The sequence below is a fragment of the Anabrus simplex genome, chromosome 1, assembly GCF_040414725.1.
Source record: "Anabrus simplex isolate iqAnaSimp1 chromosome 1, ASM4041472v1, whole genome shotgun sequence".
NCBI lineage: Eukaryota > Metazoa > Arthropoda > Insecta > Orthoptera > Tettigoniidae > Anabrus > Anabrus simplex.
Genome location: NC_090265.1, coordinates 1,137,503,158 through 1,137,522,543, shown reverse-complemented (window position 1 = coordinate 1,137,522,543; position 19,386 = coordinate 1,137,503,158). Strand labels below are relative to the sequence as shown.

Below are 19,386 nucleotides of genomic sequence, written 5' to 3'. Positions count from 1 at the left end.
TGATAGTCTCTGCTGGTCCATGGTGCAGTTGTTGTTTCCCTATGCTATGATATTCAAATTTCAAGTTTCTTTGTAACACAATATATAAACAAAGACAAGTGTATGAAATTCCATTTAATTAATTTGATATCCGTAGCAGTGTGTTTCTGTTAATAGTGTTTACATTAATTAAATTCACATTTACTGTAAATTTGTGATTTAAATTAGTTGGATGTCAATTTTCCAATTATTTCAAAGAATGCAATGGCTTGTTCTAATGGTGCCAAAAATAAATTTTAATATGCATGAACAATTTCCTCCATTTTAATATACCTGATAAGTTGTTCCGTAATTATAGACTAAAGAAATTCACACACATACAATATACTGATAAGACATTATATTACGACCACCTTTTGCCTGTAGAATCATGTCTATTTGGTGAGGCATCGATTTAACAAGATATCAGAAGGTATACCGGAGGGGTATCAGGTACCACAAGGCATAAGTAAAAGACCACAGATTTCCACTAATTGCTGATATTATAGATGTTATCTTCATAGACACTGTGCCACAGTCCTCCAGTTGGCGTACAATGCTGAGCGGTGATGATGTAGCATGAACGCACTTCTCCGAGTTAAATCACAAATGTTCAATAGGGTTGTTATCAGAGCTATTTGGAGGCCACAGCATTAAAGGAAATTCATTATCATGTTCCTCAAACAAGTCCTTCACAACCTGGCAGTGTAGCATGGGGCACTGCCTTGTTGGAAGTGGCCGTCACCATCAGGGGACACTGTTCACATGAACAGATCAACTTCGTTTGAAATTACGTCCAGATACCGGAAAAATGTTAAGGATTGATGTGATGGAATAAAGGGCCCCAGTGTGTCCCACGAAAACATCGCCCAGATCATCACAGTTCCTCCACCAGCCAATCTCTCCCCAACCGTGCAACCATGAGCCTTATCCTCCAATAGAAATCAGTGTACAAGCACTTGGGCCCCATATTAGGTCTTATTGTAATACACAAATTTTAACCTAATTAGCTGAAGAGAATGTGCACATTCTCGAAACATGTACTAGATATAATGTAAATGTGAAATGTAAATATAAAAAAATTATAACATATAGGTGTTTATACTCGGTAAGACTTATATTTTGCTCTATTATTTTAGGAACGTGTTCTCACTTGCTGAAGCACTGGATATCATTTACAATGGTGATACTGATGGTGATGCGTTTATTGAGCCACTAATACCAAATATAGACACCAATGAGGATTCTGTAAATGAGGATGAAGGCGGATCAGCTGCCAACCTGACATATTGTCAATTAGTGGCTAATGCTGAAATAAGGTTATCCAACAACAACAAAATAGATGTTGACGAAAACGAGTATGGCCTATCAGTACAGCCACCCACACCAGAGGCAGCTTAATCTGAAAATATCATCAAATGGATTGCTGAGAGGGAAACATTTAAAATGAGATGGGAGAAAGGAGCTGATTTTGACACTGATAAACCTACTGCATTCCCCATTCCAGATTATTCAAGATATGAACACTTGTCAGTAATTGAAATTTTTGAATTATCATAATATGGTGGAGGAAACCAGACACTATGCATTATTTCTAAATTATCAGGACCCAAAGATAACAGCAGAAGGAATGGCGCTGCTTCATTGCCATTCTGTAGGTTAGTGGCTACAATAACTTACCTTCTAAACGGCAATTCTGAGATTCGTATGATGACATGAAGAACCTGGTAGTTTCTTGCTCAATGAGAAAGGACAGATTTCTACAAATCAGTAGATTTCTGCACTTTGCAGACGACAATAGAATCGACCCTAATGATAAAGCATTGAAAATACAGCCTATAATGGAAAAGTAAAAGATTAAATGTATTGATAATTTCATACCCGAGGAATACCTGTCATTTGATGAATGTATGGTAAAATATTTTGGCTGCCATGGGTGCAAACAATTTATTGGTGGTAAGCCCATTAGATTTGGGTACAAGATCTGGAGCCTAAACACCAAGGATGGATATTTAGTGATCTTTGGGTTCTACCAGGGTAAAGGACCAAAATCTAATGATGACTAGGGAGCGGATTTCTATGACCTAAAATTGTATGAAATATGTATGCATTTATGACCCAAAAACATAAAAATATGGCGTATAAAATTCAAAATATGACTTAATGAATAGCATCTACGTTACATAGAAACACTTTTATTACGATTGCTACAGGCTGCAATTAATTTAGAGTTTAAAAAGTTTTAATTCTTCGAAATCTTTAACCCAAAATCAACTAAAATGATGAATATTTCACGAAATCGTTAAGGTTACGCTGCATACTCCTAGGCAAGGACGGACTCTGTGGAAGACGAACACTGCAGTTACTTTCACTGTTCAATATTCAATCAGTTTTAATTTATACACAAAACATACGTTATTTGAATGAAACTTTCATACCTGATTTAGTATCCATTATCAGAATTGTTGCAATTTATGACCACATGCATCTTAAGATTGTTGAATGAGAATCCCCTCCTGTTGTCGCCGAGTATCGTCTTGAAGAGAGAAAAACTTCTTTCGACATCACACGATGTAACGGAAGCGTACTTGAATAGAGTTAAATCACTTAAAGAAAATTTGTGGAAATCTGCAGATGAAGGGTTTCCACAAAGAATGTCACTTATTCCACGCAGGTACACAAGTCTGCTATTTTTTTCCAGTACATTTTCTATTTTTCTACACACCCTAGATGCTATTGTTCCTTTCGCATGCTTTAATTCCTGTTCAATGCACTTTACAACATCCAGTGCATCGTTTAGTTCTGCACCAGAAACTTCCAGTTGCGTGATTGCGCCAGATAAAGACTTAAAATTGGACTTTATGTAAGCCAGGTCTGCTTTTAATGTAGTATTTGAAAATAAATCTTGAGTGGTTTTTATGGAGGATGATTCAGCAGGATCAAAAGACTTCACGATCTTCTCCACGACATCTAAGTTGTTGCAATAGTACACTGCTGCATCAAGCCAAGTCCCCATCGCGTTATAACTGGCCGGAGAGGTAGGGGTAGTGAAGGTGCTTCTAGAAATTTCTGAATGTGAAGTGGAGCTTTGACAAACACTTTCTTACAGTCGATATTAATTTATCAACTTCAGGTTAGCTACTTCTTACTTCTTCAGCTGCCCTATGCAAGGCATGTGCAAGACATGTCACATGTATCATTTTCGGGTATAGCATTTTAAGTCCTTTGGCTGCCTTCACCATATATGGAGCAGTGTCAGTTACAAATAGAAAAATGTGCTCTCTCTTTGCCCCGTTTGGCCACAACAGATTCATTGAATTGTCGAAGAGAACTGCAATGGTGGAATGGTTTGTCTTCTCTAGCACTTCACATGTCAGGAGGAACGTATCTTCAGGCCGGTCTTCCTTCAGCGTGCCAACGATCGCATTTGCTACATATCTTCCATCCATATCTGTGGTCTCATCTATTGAAACCCATATCTTCCCTGTCTCCCACACCACGCCTTATTATATCCAACATCTCTTTATAACAAGAGGTCATATAGTCCTTCCTGAGAGTAGATTCGTTGGAAACAGGATGCTTTGTATATTTTTCAAGAAACTGTCTGAAGCTTCGGCTGTTAAGTTTCTTTAAAGGAATATTGGACGAAACCATCATCTTGCAGAGATCTTGTGAAAATTGTGAACACTGTGAACTTGATGTCGGGGTTTCGAATAGCAGACGTTGCCTATTTTCGAGTGCAGAATATCTAGTTACACAATTCTTATGTTTTACAGTATTACAGTGTTGTTGCACAGAGAAGAGTTTTTCGGCAGTAACTTTTACCTCACACAATTTACAGAATAATATCACTCCATCCGTACTGAAAATGTTTTCACCGAACTCGCGAACAAAACTTCCCACAAATTGAGACATTCATTTTAGGCATATTGAAAGGAACTGAATGACTGAAGCTCCCTAATGACCAAGGTCATTCAGTGTGTTGAAGGTGGAAGAGTGAAGGGCGAAGGAAAGAGATAAGAACAATGACAAATAACTGCAGAATTACCTCTGCTTCCGTGTAAACAATAGCCCGGTTTCCAGGAATTGACCCAGCTAGCAAACAATAGCTCCTGCCTGTTAGAAACATCCCATACACTACTTTAGAATGGTTCTTCAGTAGTATATTCCAGTCTATCCTGAAAAATAATTTCTAGAGCTTACTCTGATTTTTATAAAATGAAATTCAAATGAAAATTACCAAAATATGCCATACAACTTAAAGCCTAAATATGCTTTTATATGCCCAATAAAACCTGTTTAATTTTGATTATCATGCTTGGAAATGTGTTGAAAATACAAGACTATAAGATATAATGTTAAGGGAAAAAATATGACTTGTCATAGAAATCCGCCCCCTAATGATGACTATTGACAAGTTATTTGGTAAGGCTGCAAGTCCCCTGCTTGTTCTGCTTGATGAAGCCTGATGGATGGATAACTGAGTGGTCACAACGATCTCTTCTTCATGTGGTGCACAAGAAGTTGGTCAACTGCAGAGATTCTCACAGCAGCAAAAGCGAAATATGATTCCACAGCCAAGGCTGGTCGCCAAATACAACACCTGTATGAGAGGTAATGACCAGATGGATCAGAATGTTGCCTGCTATCGCACTGGGATACAAGGCAAAAAATGGTACTGGCCTTTGTTTACGTTGATGCTAGATGTGGCTGGCTGTTCAGAACAGCTGGATTTTATACAATAAAGTGAGAAGACAAAGAATTGCTCAGCTGGATTTAAGAAGAGACATAGCTACAATCTATCTCCAGAGATATTGGACTGTACCAAAAGGAGCTGGAAGACCAGCAGCTTCATGGATGTCTTACCAGTCGCATATCAGATTAGGTAAGACTTGATAAAACTGACCACCTTGTCCAGCACGTGGAAGGAAAGAAAAGGAAAAGGTGAGCTAATGGAAACTGTAAATCCAGTGTGAGGACAATGTGTTTGAAGTGTGGTGTAGGATTGTGCATTGACTGTTTTGTACCCTTTCATACTGACTAGCTTTTATAAGATTTTATAAATACAGAAAGTACTGATGTGTGTAATATATCAAATGAATTGTAATCTTTATTGTGTTTTTAGTAGTATTACTTTTGATAATAAAATTCAGATTGCAATTTTTTAAACAAAATGATACGCAATAAAACTAGTTTGTAGAAGCACATAGCGCTGCCATATGGTAATTGCGAACATTTTCAAACCTGAGTGATGAATTTTTTTCATTGCATTTGTGTTACATACATAGTCTTAATAATATTTAAAAAAAACAAATAAAAATTAAAGAAAAATTCAGGTGTTAATGGGTTAAAAAAAGGAGTAATGTCTGCATAAGTTCAAACTTATGCAAGTGCATTTGCTATGAAAAGAACTTCAATTCAACTTGGCAGAATGTGTCTTTAACAGAAGTCGGGTAAAACTAACAGAACTATGGAATATAAGGCGTTATTATAACAACTGAAAAATACATTGTATTTTAAAAAAGGTTATTTTTAAGGTATCGGTGATGTTTTTAATTTACCCTAATGAATAATTTGTATACTTGGGTATTTCTTTTCTTACCTGATGGTTTTCCTATTTTGGTCACCTTCTTCTTTCTAGAAGGTTTCATTGAAGTCATAGTACTAATAGGTTGCACATTGGGAGAAAGCCAAAAGCCTACAGAAAACAAAAGTATTGCTTTAGTAAGTCTACAATAATATATAGCAGGCAAAACAGACTGATTTACATCATTTTAACAATAACAAATACAGTTAGTGACTGATAGTGAAAAATACCACGTAAAGCAACAGAGAATCCTGAAATATATTACTGTACCTGTCTGATCCATAGAAGCCATATATATCCGCAAACTACCATCTTCACAAAGTAAAATTAAGGTAGTACGATGGTCAGCATTAGAAGATGGGTGACGGATAGCTACCATGTCCATAATCTTCGCTTTGGCTGGGACCACTTTTATCTCTTGTACCAAGAAGGTGTCAGGCTTCAGCATCAAAATTACTGGGTTGTTACCTGTAATTAAATTGCTCAAATAAAGAAAGCCGACAATACGACACGAAGTACATACTGTATTTATCTGTGCAACTTTTTTTCCAATTTTCATGGAAGGAAAAATCTGTAATCATACACAGCAGACACATTAAAGTACGCATCATCTCAAATGTGAATTAATCAATACCATCAATAGCAATACATCGAACTAGTGACAAACACAAAAGATGTCTTGATGGTTTCACTAAAAACGAGTTTATGATTGAATGATAACTAGCATCCACTGTCTAGCCATTGAAACACATAGTGCACAGAGGGTACCATAACTTAAAATTGGGAATATTGTTAAGTGCAGCAGGAATTATTGGAAACACAAAATATTATTAAAATCTAATTGCTACTATTATGGTAAAACTTGCAGCGTAATGTGAATATTTCAACTAATTTCTATCTTATTTCTGTGTTTATGCAATATATTACAGAGCTTAGGAAGTATGTTTTTATATTTGCCTATTTTGTACATGTTAAGAACAACGAATTTCAATTAAGTTTTATTGATGGTTATGAATTTCATGTTTTTGGTCCGTATTGAACTGAGAATAATATATAAGTAATAATAATAATAATGTAAATGTTTCCACCTTTTCAATACAATATATTCACAAAATTACAAAATTATACGGTACTAGTTTCGACCCATCCAGGGGTCATCATCAGCCGTATTGGAGCAAAGATCATTTGTGGTGAAATCCTAAGACAATATTATTTTAAAGAATAACAAGTGAAATGAGATGTTATGGTAGTTAACTATTACCATAACATCTCATTTCACTTGTTATTCTTTAAAATAATATTGTCTTAGGATTTCACCACAAATGATCTTTGCTCCAATACGGCTGATGATGACCCCTGGATGGGTCGAAACTAGTACCGTATAATTTTGTAATTTTGTGAATATATTGTATTGAAAAGGTGGAAACATTTACATTATTATTATTATTACTTATATATTAAGTTTTATTTCACGTGTTTTTATTAGAAACTTGAATCTGAATACCGGTACAACTACTCCAACCTTCATTTCTCATCAACATCAATAAATCTCTCTCCCCCTAGCCCCTTTCATACATGATATGCAAATAATACTGCTGTCGTTTGTGGAAAGTGAACTGTGTGATCAGCACGACTAACTTTCCAGTTATTAATATTCTTTACTAGTCCCAGTACACTGGAATACATCCGATTTTAAGATTGTAAATATTAGTAAAAACTTTTTTGTTGAAAATGAAGTGCATCCATTAACATATTCTGGTCTAACTGCGAGCATGATATTCACGATGTGATGCGAGCATAGTACGTAGTGAGGTTTGACAATGTGCTCTGAAACATGGCTTTACGTGGCAGGCAAGTGCTTGATGAAAGTGATATTTTCAATATTTTATGTAATCATAATCCTTCATATCTAGGAAAAAACAAAGAAACTTTACTAATATGTAGGCATCCATATGTATTCATGCAAATATGAAATGTGTGGGAACATGTGGTAAGCTGTAAAACAAATTCCAATTATAATGAAATGTAAGAAGTAGTTTCGAATTCATATTCAGATGTCAATTTTGGCATGAAATTGTAATTTTATAGCTTCATTATCATCTTCACTCCCAGTATCTTCGTTAACATTGCCTTCCGAGCCAGTATCAAAACACAGTTGAGTCCCGAAAACTCGGCACTCAATTAGCTGGCAGTCTGGATAAATTAGCCAAACCCTAGCAGAGCAAAAAATCTCTGCACGCAGAACCGTTCAAGTTCCCGCATTCCTTTGTCTTGCATTACACTCCTACTCCTCCACTATATGTCTGGCGCAGGTGCGCGCTCAGCCGTTCAGTGTACTTGCAGCCTTTGCCAAGGTTAGTCGATTTCTTAACCACATTGCATAATTCGATGTAACTGTGCATACTGTATTGTTCACAGCTGTTTCAAAGTTTGTGGGTGCTGGACACTACTCTGTGATGGCATCTTCCGATAAAAGAATTGCTCATCATTACATGAGACTTAAAATCGAAGCCGCAAAACTGGGCAAAGATATAGATTTTCTTAAGCAATGTATAACACACAATTCAACACCGAATTTTCTCAAAACCAACGTAAAAAAACATCGGTATAGTCCCCAACATTGGAAAACTCAAATCGAAGTCAACAAAATCTGGCTCACGAATAGAATTAAGCTTTTATATAAGAAGAAATCATTCTTAAACAACCGACTTTAGGAGACTCACACTGAAGCAGCTAGCTTACTTAATGGTGCTCAATGGAACTTGTTTCAGAACCAAGTTAATAACAGATTATTTGAGATCTTATCTAAAATACAGCTTACCCTTGACAAGAAACTTAATACACTCAAAAACAACTCGGCATTTACTCATGACATTACAAGAGCATCCAATTTTTATTATTGTTGTTTATGTAGGTGCAATGCATAGTATTTCAGAAAACTGTACTTGCCTAAAAATCTGTCAGACTTTTCCATTCGCAAAACATGGTATACTATAAAAACAATTTTAAAATCTCAAGTGATAGCTGACGTGAAACAAACAACATTTTTCATTACTAGATGCTCAAACAAGCACAAAGAAAAAAAGAACCGTGCAAATATCAGAGAGAGAGAGCGAGAGATATTGATTCAGGGCCAGGCCAGAATGAGTAAAGCAGGCGATTAATTTCCAAAAAAAATTCTGGAAAAATTAGTGTGTATGTGTGTGTTACGTGAATAAATTTTTTCAGTAATCTACAAGAAAGCACCTCACACAGAAAAAGTCTTCATGAATAAATCACAGAAAACATTCATCAAGACTCTTTACATCTACAAGTCCACGAATGTGCTGCATACTACAGGATGATTCATTGTGCATTCTATATTACAATGCCAAAAAAAGATCTTATACATGAATTAAACACCATTAAAAACATAGCCAAGGCCAAAAAATATAATAAATATTTCACCGAAGGAATAATGAATCAATTCAGACATCGACTTTCCACTACATTCAGTAAAGAAGGAAAAATTAACAATACCTTATTTCCACTTTCACTTTTTAACAGTCCACAGATACACCAGATTACTAATATATTAAAAAAGAAAAAACATATCATGCGGTACTATAACATGTAAATTCATGTAAATATATAGTAGAAGTCCATTATAATGAGAATTCGTAACAGCGAAAAATTTACTCTCTATAGCGGATTGTGGCTGTATCAGATTTTTCGTAAAAGTCGAGAACCCCCCCCTCCAGACGCACATTACAATTGGAATGTAACGGCAATCTGTTTGTTCAAAACTTGCGTTTTCACCGATTTCCATACTGCGGTCTACTCGTAAGTTTTTTCCAATTCCAAGACAACATGAATGCTGATGTTCAATTTCATGCTGAAGAATAGTAGCAGTATAATTCCAGTGGCTTCTGTGGCAAACTTTTCTGTTTACTTTTTCAAAGAGTCTCCTAACCTAACCTCATATGTATCATGAAAACATTTTTCAAGCACAAGAAGAGTAATGATGAACTGTTCGCTAAAAATTACTCAGGAATAGCATTTCCAAAATATAACCAGATGTGAGAAAATACAGTGCAACCTCATATTGTGTGTTCCGCAATAAAGCGATTTCTCGCTTAGCATGTCGTAAATTCCAAGTCCCGATTAGCATCGTATTAAATCTATTTAAAAATACTCATTTATCGCGTCACAAAATTTCATTATTACCGCTCGGTATGATCACATTTTTCCCAGGCCTGAAATTGTTCTTTATCTCTTGTGAAAGGAACATGATTTTCAGCACACATTGCAGCCCTCGCCACAGGAGGCAGGTCGGGGAAAGTTACGCAAAAATGGGAAATGGCCTTAAATTCCGGAACGTTAAGAGCATAAATTACAGCTTCGGGAAGCAAGCCATTAGCCTCAGGAAAGTTCATTTTTCTCTCCGGTTTTCGTTGATATTGCTGAATAACCCAGTAAGATTGGTTGTGCCTATATTTTGCATTTCATTCAGAAGTTACAAAAAATGTATTCTGTGTTGAGTGATGCAGTGAAGGGCAGCAAATATTTGTCACGTGATAAGACTACGTAAGGATTAGGAACATAATTGTGCGAAGTTGAATAGCATGGCGCATATTTGCCTTGAGGTAGCCCCACTACAGACACTGAAAAATTCATGAAATTATTGTATATTAACGACAACATATCCAGCAAGTGGACAGGCATCTGCATCTTATGCATAATGGTTTCCTTTATTAGATGGTAAAATGAAAGGAAATTCATAGGTATCTCTGAATATTTTGAGATAACGTCTGTTATATTTTTTGGCCATAATGAGAAGAGGAAATACCAGAAAGTGTCACCGACACAACCCCCTGAAATATATTCAACTCATTAAAATTATGCACTGAAATGCGTAAAACTACCACATACAAAACAATTCAATATGCCCCCCCGTGCCAACGGCAGTTATATAGGAGACCTTGTGAGCAGTGGCTGTGCATGTGACAGGTGTAACATGGAACATTGTCGTGAGCTGACACCGTTCGAACGGGTATGGTGGTTGGTGCCCGACGAATGGGAAGTGCGATTTTGGAAGTGGTGCAGGAATTCGGCTTCACACGATCAACTGTATCCAGGGTGTATCGTGAATGGTTGAATGCAGGTGTCACCGTCCACAACAGATGAACCACCGGCCGTCCAGCTACCCTCGATGACCGTGACTGGCAACATCCGAGACGGATTGTCAATAGTGACAGATGGGCAACCGTGCAACAAATTATGGCTCAATTCACCACGGGCCGTGCTAGACAGTCTCCCAGTGGACAATCCATATGAACATGGGTTCTATGGGGTATGGGAGCCGGTGCCACCGTTAACCCAACGTCATCGACCACGACGACACGCATTTGTCGCCAGTCACCAGGGATGGACACTGGAACAATGGCGTAACGTGGTACGGCCGGACGAATCATATTTCAACTGCACCATGCCGATGGGAGGCACCGTGTATGGCGCAGACCACATGGAGCGATGGATCCCGCCTGCCTCGAAGGTGTGGTTCTGGGCGCTGGTGTCTCTGTTATGGTCTGGGGTGCATTTTCCTGGTATGGAATGGGCCCCCTACTTGTTCTGGAAGAGACTTTGAATGGTACGCGGTATGTTGAGCTGCCCGGAGACCAATTCCACCCATTTTTGGCCTTCCAGTGCCCAGATGGTTCTGCGGTGTTTCAAGATAACGCGCCGCCACATCGCTCCCACGTCGCCCGGGAATGGTTCCAGGAACATGCAGCAGAGGTCCAACAACTGCCATGGCCACCCAGGAGCCCCGATATGAACCCTATCGAGCATATCTGGGATCGTAATCTATAATCTTCATTTCCGTATTGACGAATTACACAATTAAAAATAGGAAAGAATTTCCACCATTCAATACTTGTTTTTTTTATTGCTTATATTAAGCTACAGGACCGGTTTCGACCCCATATACAAGGTCATCTTCAGCTGAACCATGAATACATATTTATATGATGAAGCTTTGATTAAATTTCATTGTCAAAGGAATGTTATATGATGATGTGCATTTAGTCACATACAAATGGGGCATGTCTTATCGTGAATTGGCATATATGTCAGTATGTACAATATTGCAACTGTATGTCTAAAATATTATGTTGAGGTCCTAAAATGAGTGTATAAAACATATCTTCACTTAAACTAACTTATATATATGTACAGGATAAAATACAATATATAAAAAACATTTCGTGCACATGAACATTCGTATCTTGCTTGTTGGTCAATTCATCAACTCTCGTATTTAAGTCTCATTTACATTTGTACACTTTTACGGACACATTTTACGGACGCCACAGGACAACAAGATTTGATTCTAACATAAGGCAACATACATAGCAGAGCTGAACATATTTTAGCCGAATTTTATCCATACATCTGGCAACCTTTTTTAAAATTGGAAAGTGTTTTATCCAACATGAAGACTAATCTTTTACTCATGCAATTTTACAACCATATCTTTTAAACTCCAAGAACAGCAGCTGAGTGTACAAATGTAAATGAGACTTAAATACGAGAGTTGATGAATTGACCAACAAGCAAGATACAAATGTTCATGTGCACGAAATGTTTTTTATATATTGTATTTTATCCTGTACATATATATTAGTTTAAGTGAAGATATGTTTTATACACTCATTTTAGGACCTCAACATATTTTAGACATACTGTTGCAATATTGTACATACTGACATATATGCCAATTCACGATAAGACATGCCCCATTTGTATGTGACTAAATGTACATCATCATATAACATTCCTTTGACAATGCAATTTAATCAAAGCTTCATCATATAAATATGTATTCATGGTACAGCTGAAGATGACCTTGTATATGGGGTCAAAACCGGTCCTGTAGCTTAATATAAGCAATAAAAAAACAAGTATTGATTGGTGGAAATTCTTTCCTATTTTTAATTGCATATCTGGGATGTCCCGGAACGCAGGCTCCGTGTCATGGATCGTGCACCCACAAAAACAGACCAGCATTGGCGGCCGCTCTGTGAGCGATTTGGTGTCAGCTGCGTCCAGAGGACCACCAGGGACTTGTTAACTCACTTCCACGGCGTCTCACTGCAGTTCGCAGGGCCAGAGGAGGCCCCACACGCTATTAGGTAACTATCCCATGACATTTGCTAAGTCAGTGTAATTTGAAGTGTGGATATGTTCTTCGGACTTCATAAATGATTTAAATTATATCAGTGTTTACACAGAAAAAGATACCAACTCCCAGATCAACTCAGAAACGATAGCTGCTGTAGAAACGGCAAAATAGTTCGCCATCAACCACAACATTCATGATGTGTTATTTAGTTTAATGTGTAGATATGTTATTTCAAACTTCATCAATAGTTTAAATTAAGACTATAAATTGTGTCATACCAGTGATTATATCATTACTGGTTATATATGCTGCTTATGTCTTCCAATTGGAGTGTGGCTGAAGATGACCCAATATATATGGGGTCGAAACCAGTCCCAGTTTTACAAGACAATATACAAACTAATGGTATTGAATAGGTGGACCCTTCCTACCCTTTGATAGTTCCTTATTTCTGTCGAGTTAGGCATTTCGGTACTTGACATACGAGGACGGTTTGAAAAGTTCTCGGAACCACTAGATGTCAGTGCTAGAGCAACGAGGTTCCTGCGCAATAATCACACATCCTTTGTGAGTGAACACGTGGTGCGTCAGTGCTCTAGCTGCAGGAGTGTGGTCGTGACGACTCTTCGTTGTTGTTCCCGCGTAGTGATTTGTGACAATGGAAAAAACAGATTTGAGTAGTGATTAAATACTTTGTAAAGAAAGGTAATAACTACAGGGGAATCTCTCTCCTAGACATAACATACAAAATATTTTCAATAATCATCCTTAATAGGATAAGTTTACAACTTGAGAAAGAACTAGGAGAATATCAAGGAGGTTTCAGACCCTGGAGGAGCTGTCCTGATCAGATCATGAGTCTTAAGTTGATAATGGACTATAACAGGAGAAGAAACAGAGATATGGTGATAACATTTGTAGATTTCAAGAAAGCTTATGATTGCATCCATAGAGAATCTCTGTTTAAAATTTTAAGACACCTTGGACTACACCCCAAATTAATAAACATGATAAAATTGACTCTCACCAATACCAAGTCAAAAGTGAAGTTTAGGGGTGAAACATCAGAGACATTTGAAATTAAAACTGGACTACGGCAGGGAGATGGGCTCTCACCACTATTATTTAACTGTGCTCTACAAATGGTAATGAGGGAATGGTTTAGAAAATGTCCCCCCAAAATAAAGATTGGCCGAAAAATCAAAACAAATTGCCTGGGTTTTGCTGACGATTTAGCATTACTAGCAGTGGACATAAAAGAAGCAAAAACCCAGATATCAGAACTTCAAAACATTGCAAATAAAATTGGCCTCAAAATATCATTTGAAAAAACAGAAATTATGCCCCAAAAACCAACACAGCTAAAAGAAGTCACCATAAATGGTAATAAAATCAAAATAGTAACTCAGTTTAAATATCTTGGAGAAGTAATAACACATAACTTAAATGAAAAAATCTCAATCCAAGTAAGAACAAATAGATTAGCTAAAGCACAAAAATTAACATGGGATATCTACAAAAAGAAATGTCTATCAATAAATACAAAAATAAAACACTACAACACAGTTATAAAACCAGAAGCTACATATGCAGCAGAAACACTCTTTTACCTGAATAAACAATCAAAGACTGACAGACTTCAGAAAATTGAAAGGAGGATTGGAAGAACCTGTATCAACAAAAAATATCAGAAAGATGGACAGTGGCGGTTAATACCTAACAAAGTCGTGTACAAAGAGCTAGAACCCATTACAGATACTATGCGTAAGAGGAGACTGGGATTCTTTGGACATATCATGAGGATGCAGGACTCGAGACTTCTGAAACAACTAGTACAACACAATCTCGTCTCAAAAAATACCACAACAGGATGTAAATGGATCAGAGAAGTAAGAGAGGATTTGAAGGAAATAGGCCTTACAACAGAAGACACCAAAAATAAGATAAAATTGAATACAAAACTCAAGAATACAAACCTCCGCTTTACCCTTACACAAAACAAACCAACAACACGCACATTTTCAACTGAGGAAAGGGCACGAAGATCGGAGCGTCTGAAGAAGTACTGGGAGGACCGCAAAGCCCGAACAGTCCCTTCAAAGAGACCTGAACGACGGACTGACTAAAGTGATCCTATGTGGTCATAAAAGAAGAAGAAGAAGAAGAAGAAAGGTATGAACGCAAAGGAAATTCATGCCGACTTTCAGAACACACTGGGGGATTATGCTCCTTCATTTTCAACTGTTGCCAAGTGGGCCAGCGAGTTTAAATTTGGTCGGGAGAGCTTGGATGATCCGTGTAGTGGACAGCCAAAAAGTGTTACAACCCCAGAATTTATCGCAAAAGTGCATAAAATGGTCATGGAGGATCATCGACTGAAAGTGTGGGAGATTGCTGAAGCTGTAGGGATGTCTTCTGAATGGGTATATTATATTTTACCCGAAGAATTGGGTATGAAAAAATTATCCGCACATGGGTGCCGGGGCTCCTGACATTGGACAATAAACGCACCAGATTGGAAATGTCCGAACAAAGTCTGGCCCGTTTTCAGAGCAACCAAGATTTTTTGCACCGGTTTGTGACTACAGATGAAACTTGGGTCCACTACTATACCCCAGAGACAAAACAGCAGTCAAAGCAGTGAAAACATGCTGATTCACCACCAACAAAGAAAGCAAAGGTAGTATGTTCCGCCGGAAAGGTCATGGCCTCAGTTTTCTGGGATGCAAAAGGCATTCTGCTGATAGATTATCTGGCCAAACAATTACGGGGCAATACTGTGTAAACCTTCTAGACCAACTACAGGAAAAGATACGCGAAACAAGGCTGGTTTGGCAAGGAAAAAGGTCATCTTTCATCAGGACAACGCTCCGCCGCACACAAGTATTACTGCCATGGCAAACCTTCATGAACTGGGGTACGAATTGTTGCCACATCCACCTTTTTCACCTGATTTGGCACCATCAGACTTTCATCTATTCCCCAAGCTGAAACTTTTCCTCGATGGACGGAGATTTTCTACAAGGGAAGAACTGACAACCAAATTGGAGAGGTATTTTGCAGGCCTGGAGGAATCTCATTTTCGAGATGGGATCAAGGCATTGGAACATTGCTGGACCAAATGCATTAGTCTACAGGGAGACTACATTGAAAAATAAAAGCAGTTCCACCGAGGTAAGATACTTAATTCTAGTACATTCTGAGAACTTTTCAAACCACCTACGTATGTGTTTATATTTACTGTTTCTGATTAACTGTTTAACCATGTTGCAGAGAACGCGGTAATTTTCAAAGTCATTAGCATTACCCGTTCATTTAAACCTTCTATACCATGAGTCATGCTTTGCCATTTCTGATTTAATCTCACTAGTCAACCAAGGAGAAGATGGTCGATTTACCCGGATATCTTTCTTGGGAGGAAATCTGTTACACAGTTCCAACACCAGATCAGATAATTTATTTTTCTTTACATCAATATCATCCATATGTGAAATATCGTTCCACAGCAGATAATATGCTTTGTGTCGTATTCTTTCCTTGTCCAGATTTTTTTATATCCCTACATGTTATATATTTAGTTTCATATATTAGACATATAGACATATATTAGACCATGGGTAGAAATACCTGGCACTGCAAGCTGTCCGTGATTTGAAACTTTCTGAAGTTTGTTCGTTAAGATAAGTCAATCAAAGTGTGAGTCGTCTGGTTTACTGTATGTAGATGATTAGTAGCATTTAGAGGTAGGATGTGCAGGTCTAAGTTAAAGAATATATTTTGCAAATATAATGAGTCATTTGTCGCAGTCAGCAGATTTGTATTGAAATCCCCAAGTATAATTATATTTTCATACAGTGGATTTAACACATTCACGCCCATCATCTGAGCTGGCTATTTAAAGAGCTGGCCCAGCTATTTCAGCTGTTAGTGGCAGAGCAAACAACAACGAATTCTTTTCACAATAAGTTCTAAACTAAACAAGATATGGAAACAAAATTTTCCATATACCTTAATGAAGTCCTCTAGTATCTCTGTAGGCTGTGGTAGCTAATGTCACACTTTCCTGGGTGAATAGGAACACCACACTTTCCACAAAAATAGCGCGTTTCACTAATAATTTTATTTTTGAAGCACACTTTGCACCTTCTTGAAGGGAACTTTACTTTATTTGATGGTGGAAACTTGAAGAGAATATGCTCTTTTCTCTTCCCATCTAACCTAAATGGTGGATCCTTGGCCGGTGCCCTTTTTGGAGGCAAAATCGCGGACGTTGACTTGGAGCTGATAAAGTAGATGGAGCTGAGATGTCAGAGAGAGGTGACTGTACTTGTATGTTGGGTTCAGTTTTTTCCTGGAGCAAGTTCCTAACTACTGTCTGCATGAAATTCAGAAATGTTTTTGATTTTTGAGGATTTGAGTTCTGGAAGAGCCGAAAGGCGTTAAAAAGTGAGCAGTACAGTAAATAAAAAAACACCTTCTTCGGCCACTTTATAGTTTTCCTCATGAAAGGATAGAGCGCCAAGTACTGGTCTGCAGTATCAACACCATGCATGTGTTGATTATAGTCGGTCACAGACTCTGGTTTCATTTGTATTTTTCCAGATTTCTTTGTTTCGACCATTTCTGCCGAATGGTTGGTAGTCACCATAGTAATAACCTTTTTGTCTCTCCAAGAAACAAGCAATACATCCTCGTCCCTCCTGAAAGTCATTTCCCCCTGTTTGAGAATTGCCTGGTGTTCCTTTAGATCTTTTGGTACACCCCTATTTGACCGTATTGTTCCACATACGGCAGTGTTCTGTTCCCGTAATTGTTTCGCAAGTCCAACGCTATTGTAACAATTTTCCATATAGACTGTATACCCCTGGCCAAGATAATTTTCAAGCAGCTGAAAATCTGTGCTTTGTAAATTCGCACCACTTGCATCATATATCATGAGTTTACAGATGTACCCCGTGTTAGACTCGCAAACCATCCTCACTAAAATGCCATATTTTATTATTTTACCGGGGTTATATACGCGGAATCTTAGGCGCCCTCTCCAGGCTAGCATTCCTTCGTCCAGAGCAATTTTCTGTTTGGGGGTATAAAGCTCTGTAAATCTGTCCGAAAGTTTCTGTAAAATAGGTCTGATTTTATACAATCTGTCAGTGCTGTGCTCGTATTCGCTGCTGTCACTAAAGTGGAGAAATGAGAGGATACTTTCAAAGCGATTTTGTGACATTGTCTTTGAGAAAATAGGAGTGGAGAAAATTGGATCTTCTGTCCAGTACATTCTGAGACATGGTTTACTAATAATGCCGGTAGTGAGCATCAAACCCAGGAACTGTCTCATTTCTGAAACAGTCACCAGACTCCACGTTTGAGCAAGAGTGTTTAGAGAAGGGGCGCGGCGCAGCACTGATTACATGACTCGCATACAGATTTGTTTGCTCGCATAGGTATTCGAGAAATTCAGCTGTGAGAAATAGATTTACAAATGACATCTCATTAGTGTTTTCTGTTTCAGTATTTATACGTGGTTTAGCAATAAATGGGATCGCAGGGGGGCGATATAAAGGTGAACATTCAGATACCGGTACTATGTTTACTGTCACGTGTTGTCCGGGAGAATCGTCTTCACTGTCATCACTGTCACTTTCAATTTCACTTAGTTCAGGAATCAGTTCATCACCTGAGTCTTCATTGAAAAGGATGTCGGCAATTTCGTCAACACTTACATTGTCCCTACATGCCATGGTTGCACTTCAGAACACGACTATACACACGCTTGTGCAATCAGAAACCAACTACGCAGCCAGCTGGGCTAGCGCTAGGCTACCTTCAGAAACAAAACAAAAAAAGTGCATTGGGAGGGAAAATCGCCGTGGCCATGTGGTTTCTGTTGAGTAGAAACATTCATAAGGGTATTACCTTCGTCTCTCTCGCACATATTTGTGACCAAAATAGATCCCAGCTGCGTAGGAACGGCTGCAATTCAAGGTTGCGCTTATCCGCGCTAACTCGGATACGGTCCACAACATGCTCACGCGCTATAGGCAATAACTCGGATACGGGCGTGAATGTGTTAACTTGACTAAACAAAGTTCAAGGTCCGATACTGTCTTACGCCTGGGGTTTTATAAACCACTCCGATCAGTACTTTTTGATTGTTAGCCGAAATTTCTACAAACATAAATTCTGGTCGATTGGGAATTGTCGGGTCTGAAGTAGCCACTATTTTACTTTTGAGATCATTACAACAATTAATAGCACACCTTCCTGCTATTTGTTTTCTTCGATCTAGACAATGTAAAGTCATGTTAATTAATTCAACAAGGCCTGAGTTTAGTGAGGGTTGTAACCAAGTCTCAGTTACACATATGCATTGCAAGGTATTACTATCATGAAAGAGGGATTGTATTTCGTCAACGTGAGCCATAACGATTAAATTGAAACAAGAAATTAAGTGGTTCAACCTATTCAATACAAGTAAATAAGAAATGTAGTGTTACATTCTTATTTGGTTAAAAGCGGTACCGGTTTCGACCAGTTTTGCCCATTGTCATATAGCACAATGATGCAACCGCCCTGACTCCAAACACGATTTAAGCCAAAGTGATCATGTGCATGATTTAAG

At 37.9% G+C, this 19,386-nt stretch overlaps 1 protein-coding gene across 1 annotated transcript in view; it reads right to left on the bottom strand.

The window, feature by feature from the left end:
- The window catches only part of poe (E3 ubiquitin-protein ligase-like protein poe), a 797,274-nt gene that overhangs the window by 375,415 nt on the left and 402,473 nt on the right, over window positions 1-19,386 (bottom strand). The window contains exons 37-38 of the mRNA XM_067137373.2: window positions 5,876-6,073; window positions 5,621-5,716 (exon numbers count right to left, since the gene is read on the bottom strand). Coding sequence (XP_066993474.2) covers window positions 5,621-5,716; window positions 5,876-6,073 — 294 coding nt within the window. The remainder of the gene's footprint in view (window positions 1-5,620; window positions 5,717-5,875; window positions 6,074-19,386) is intronic.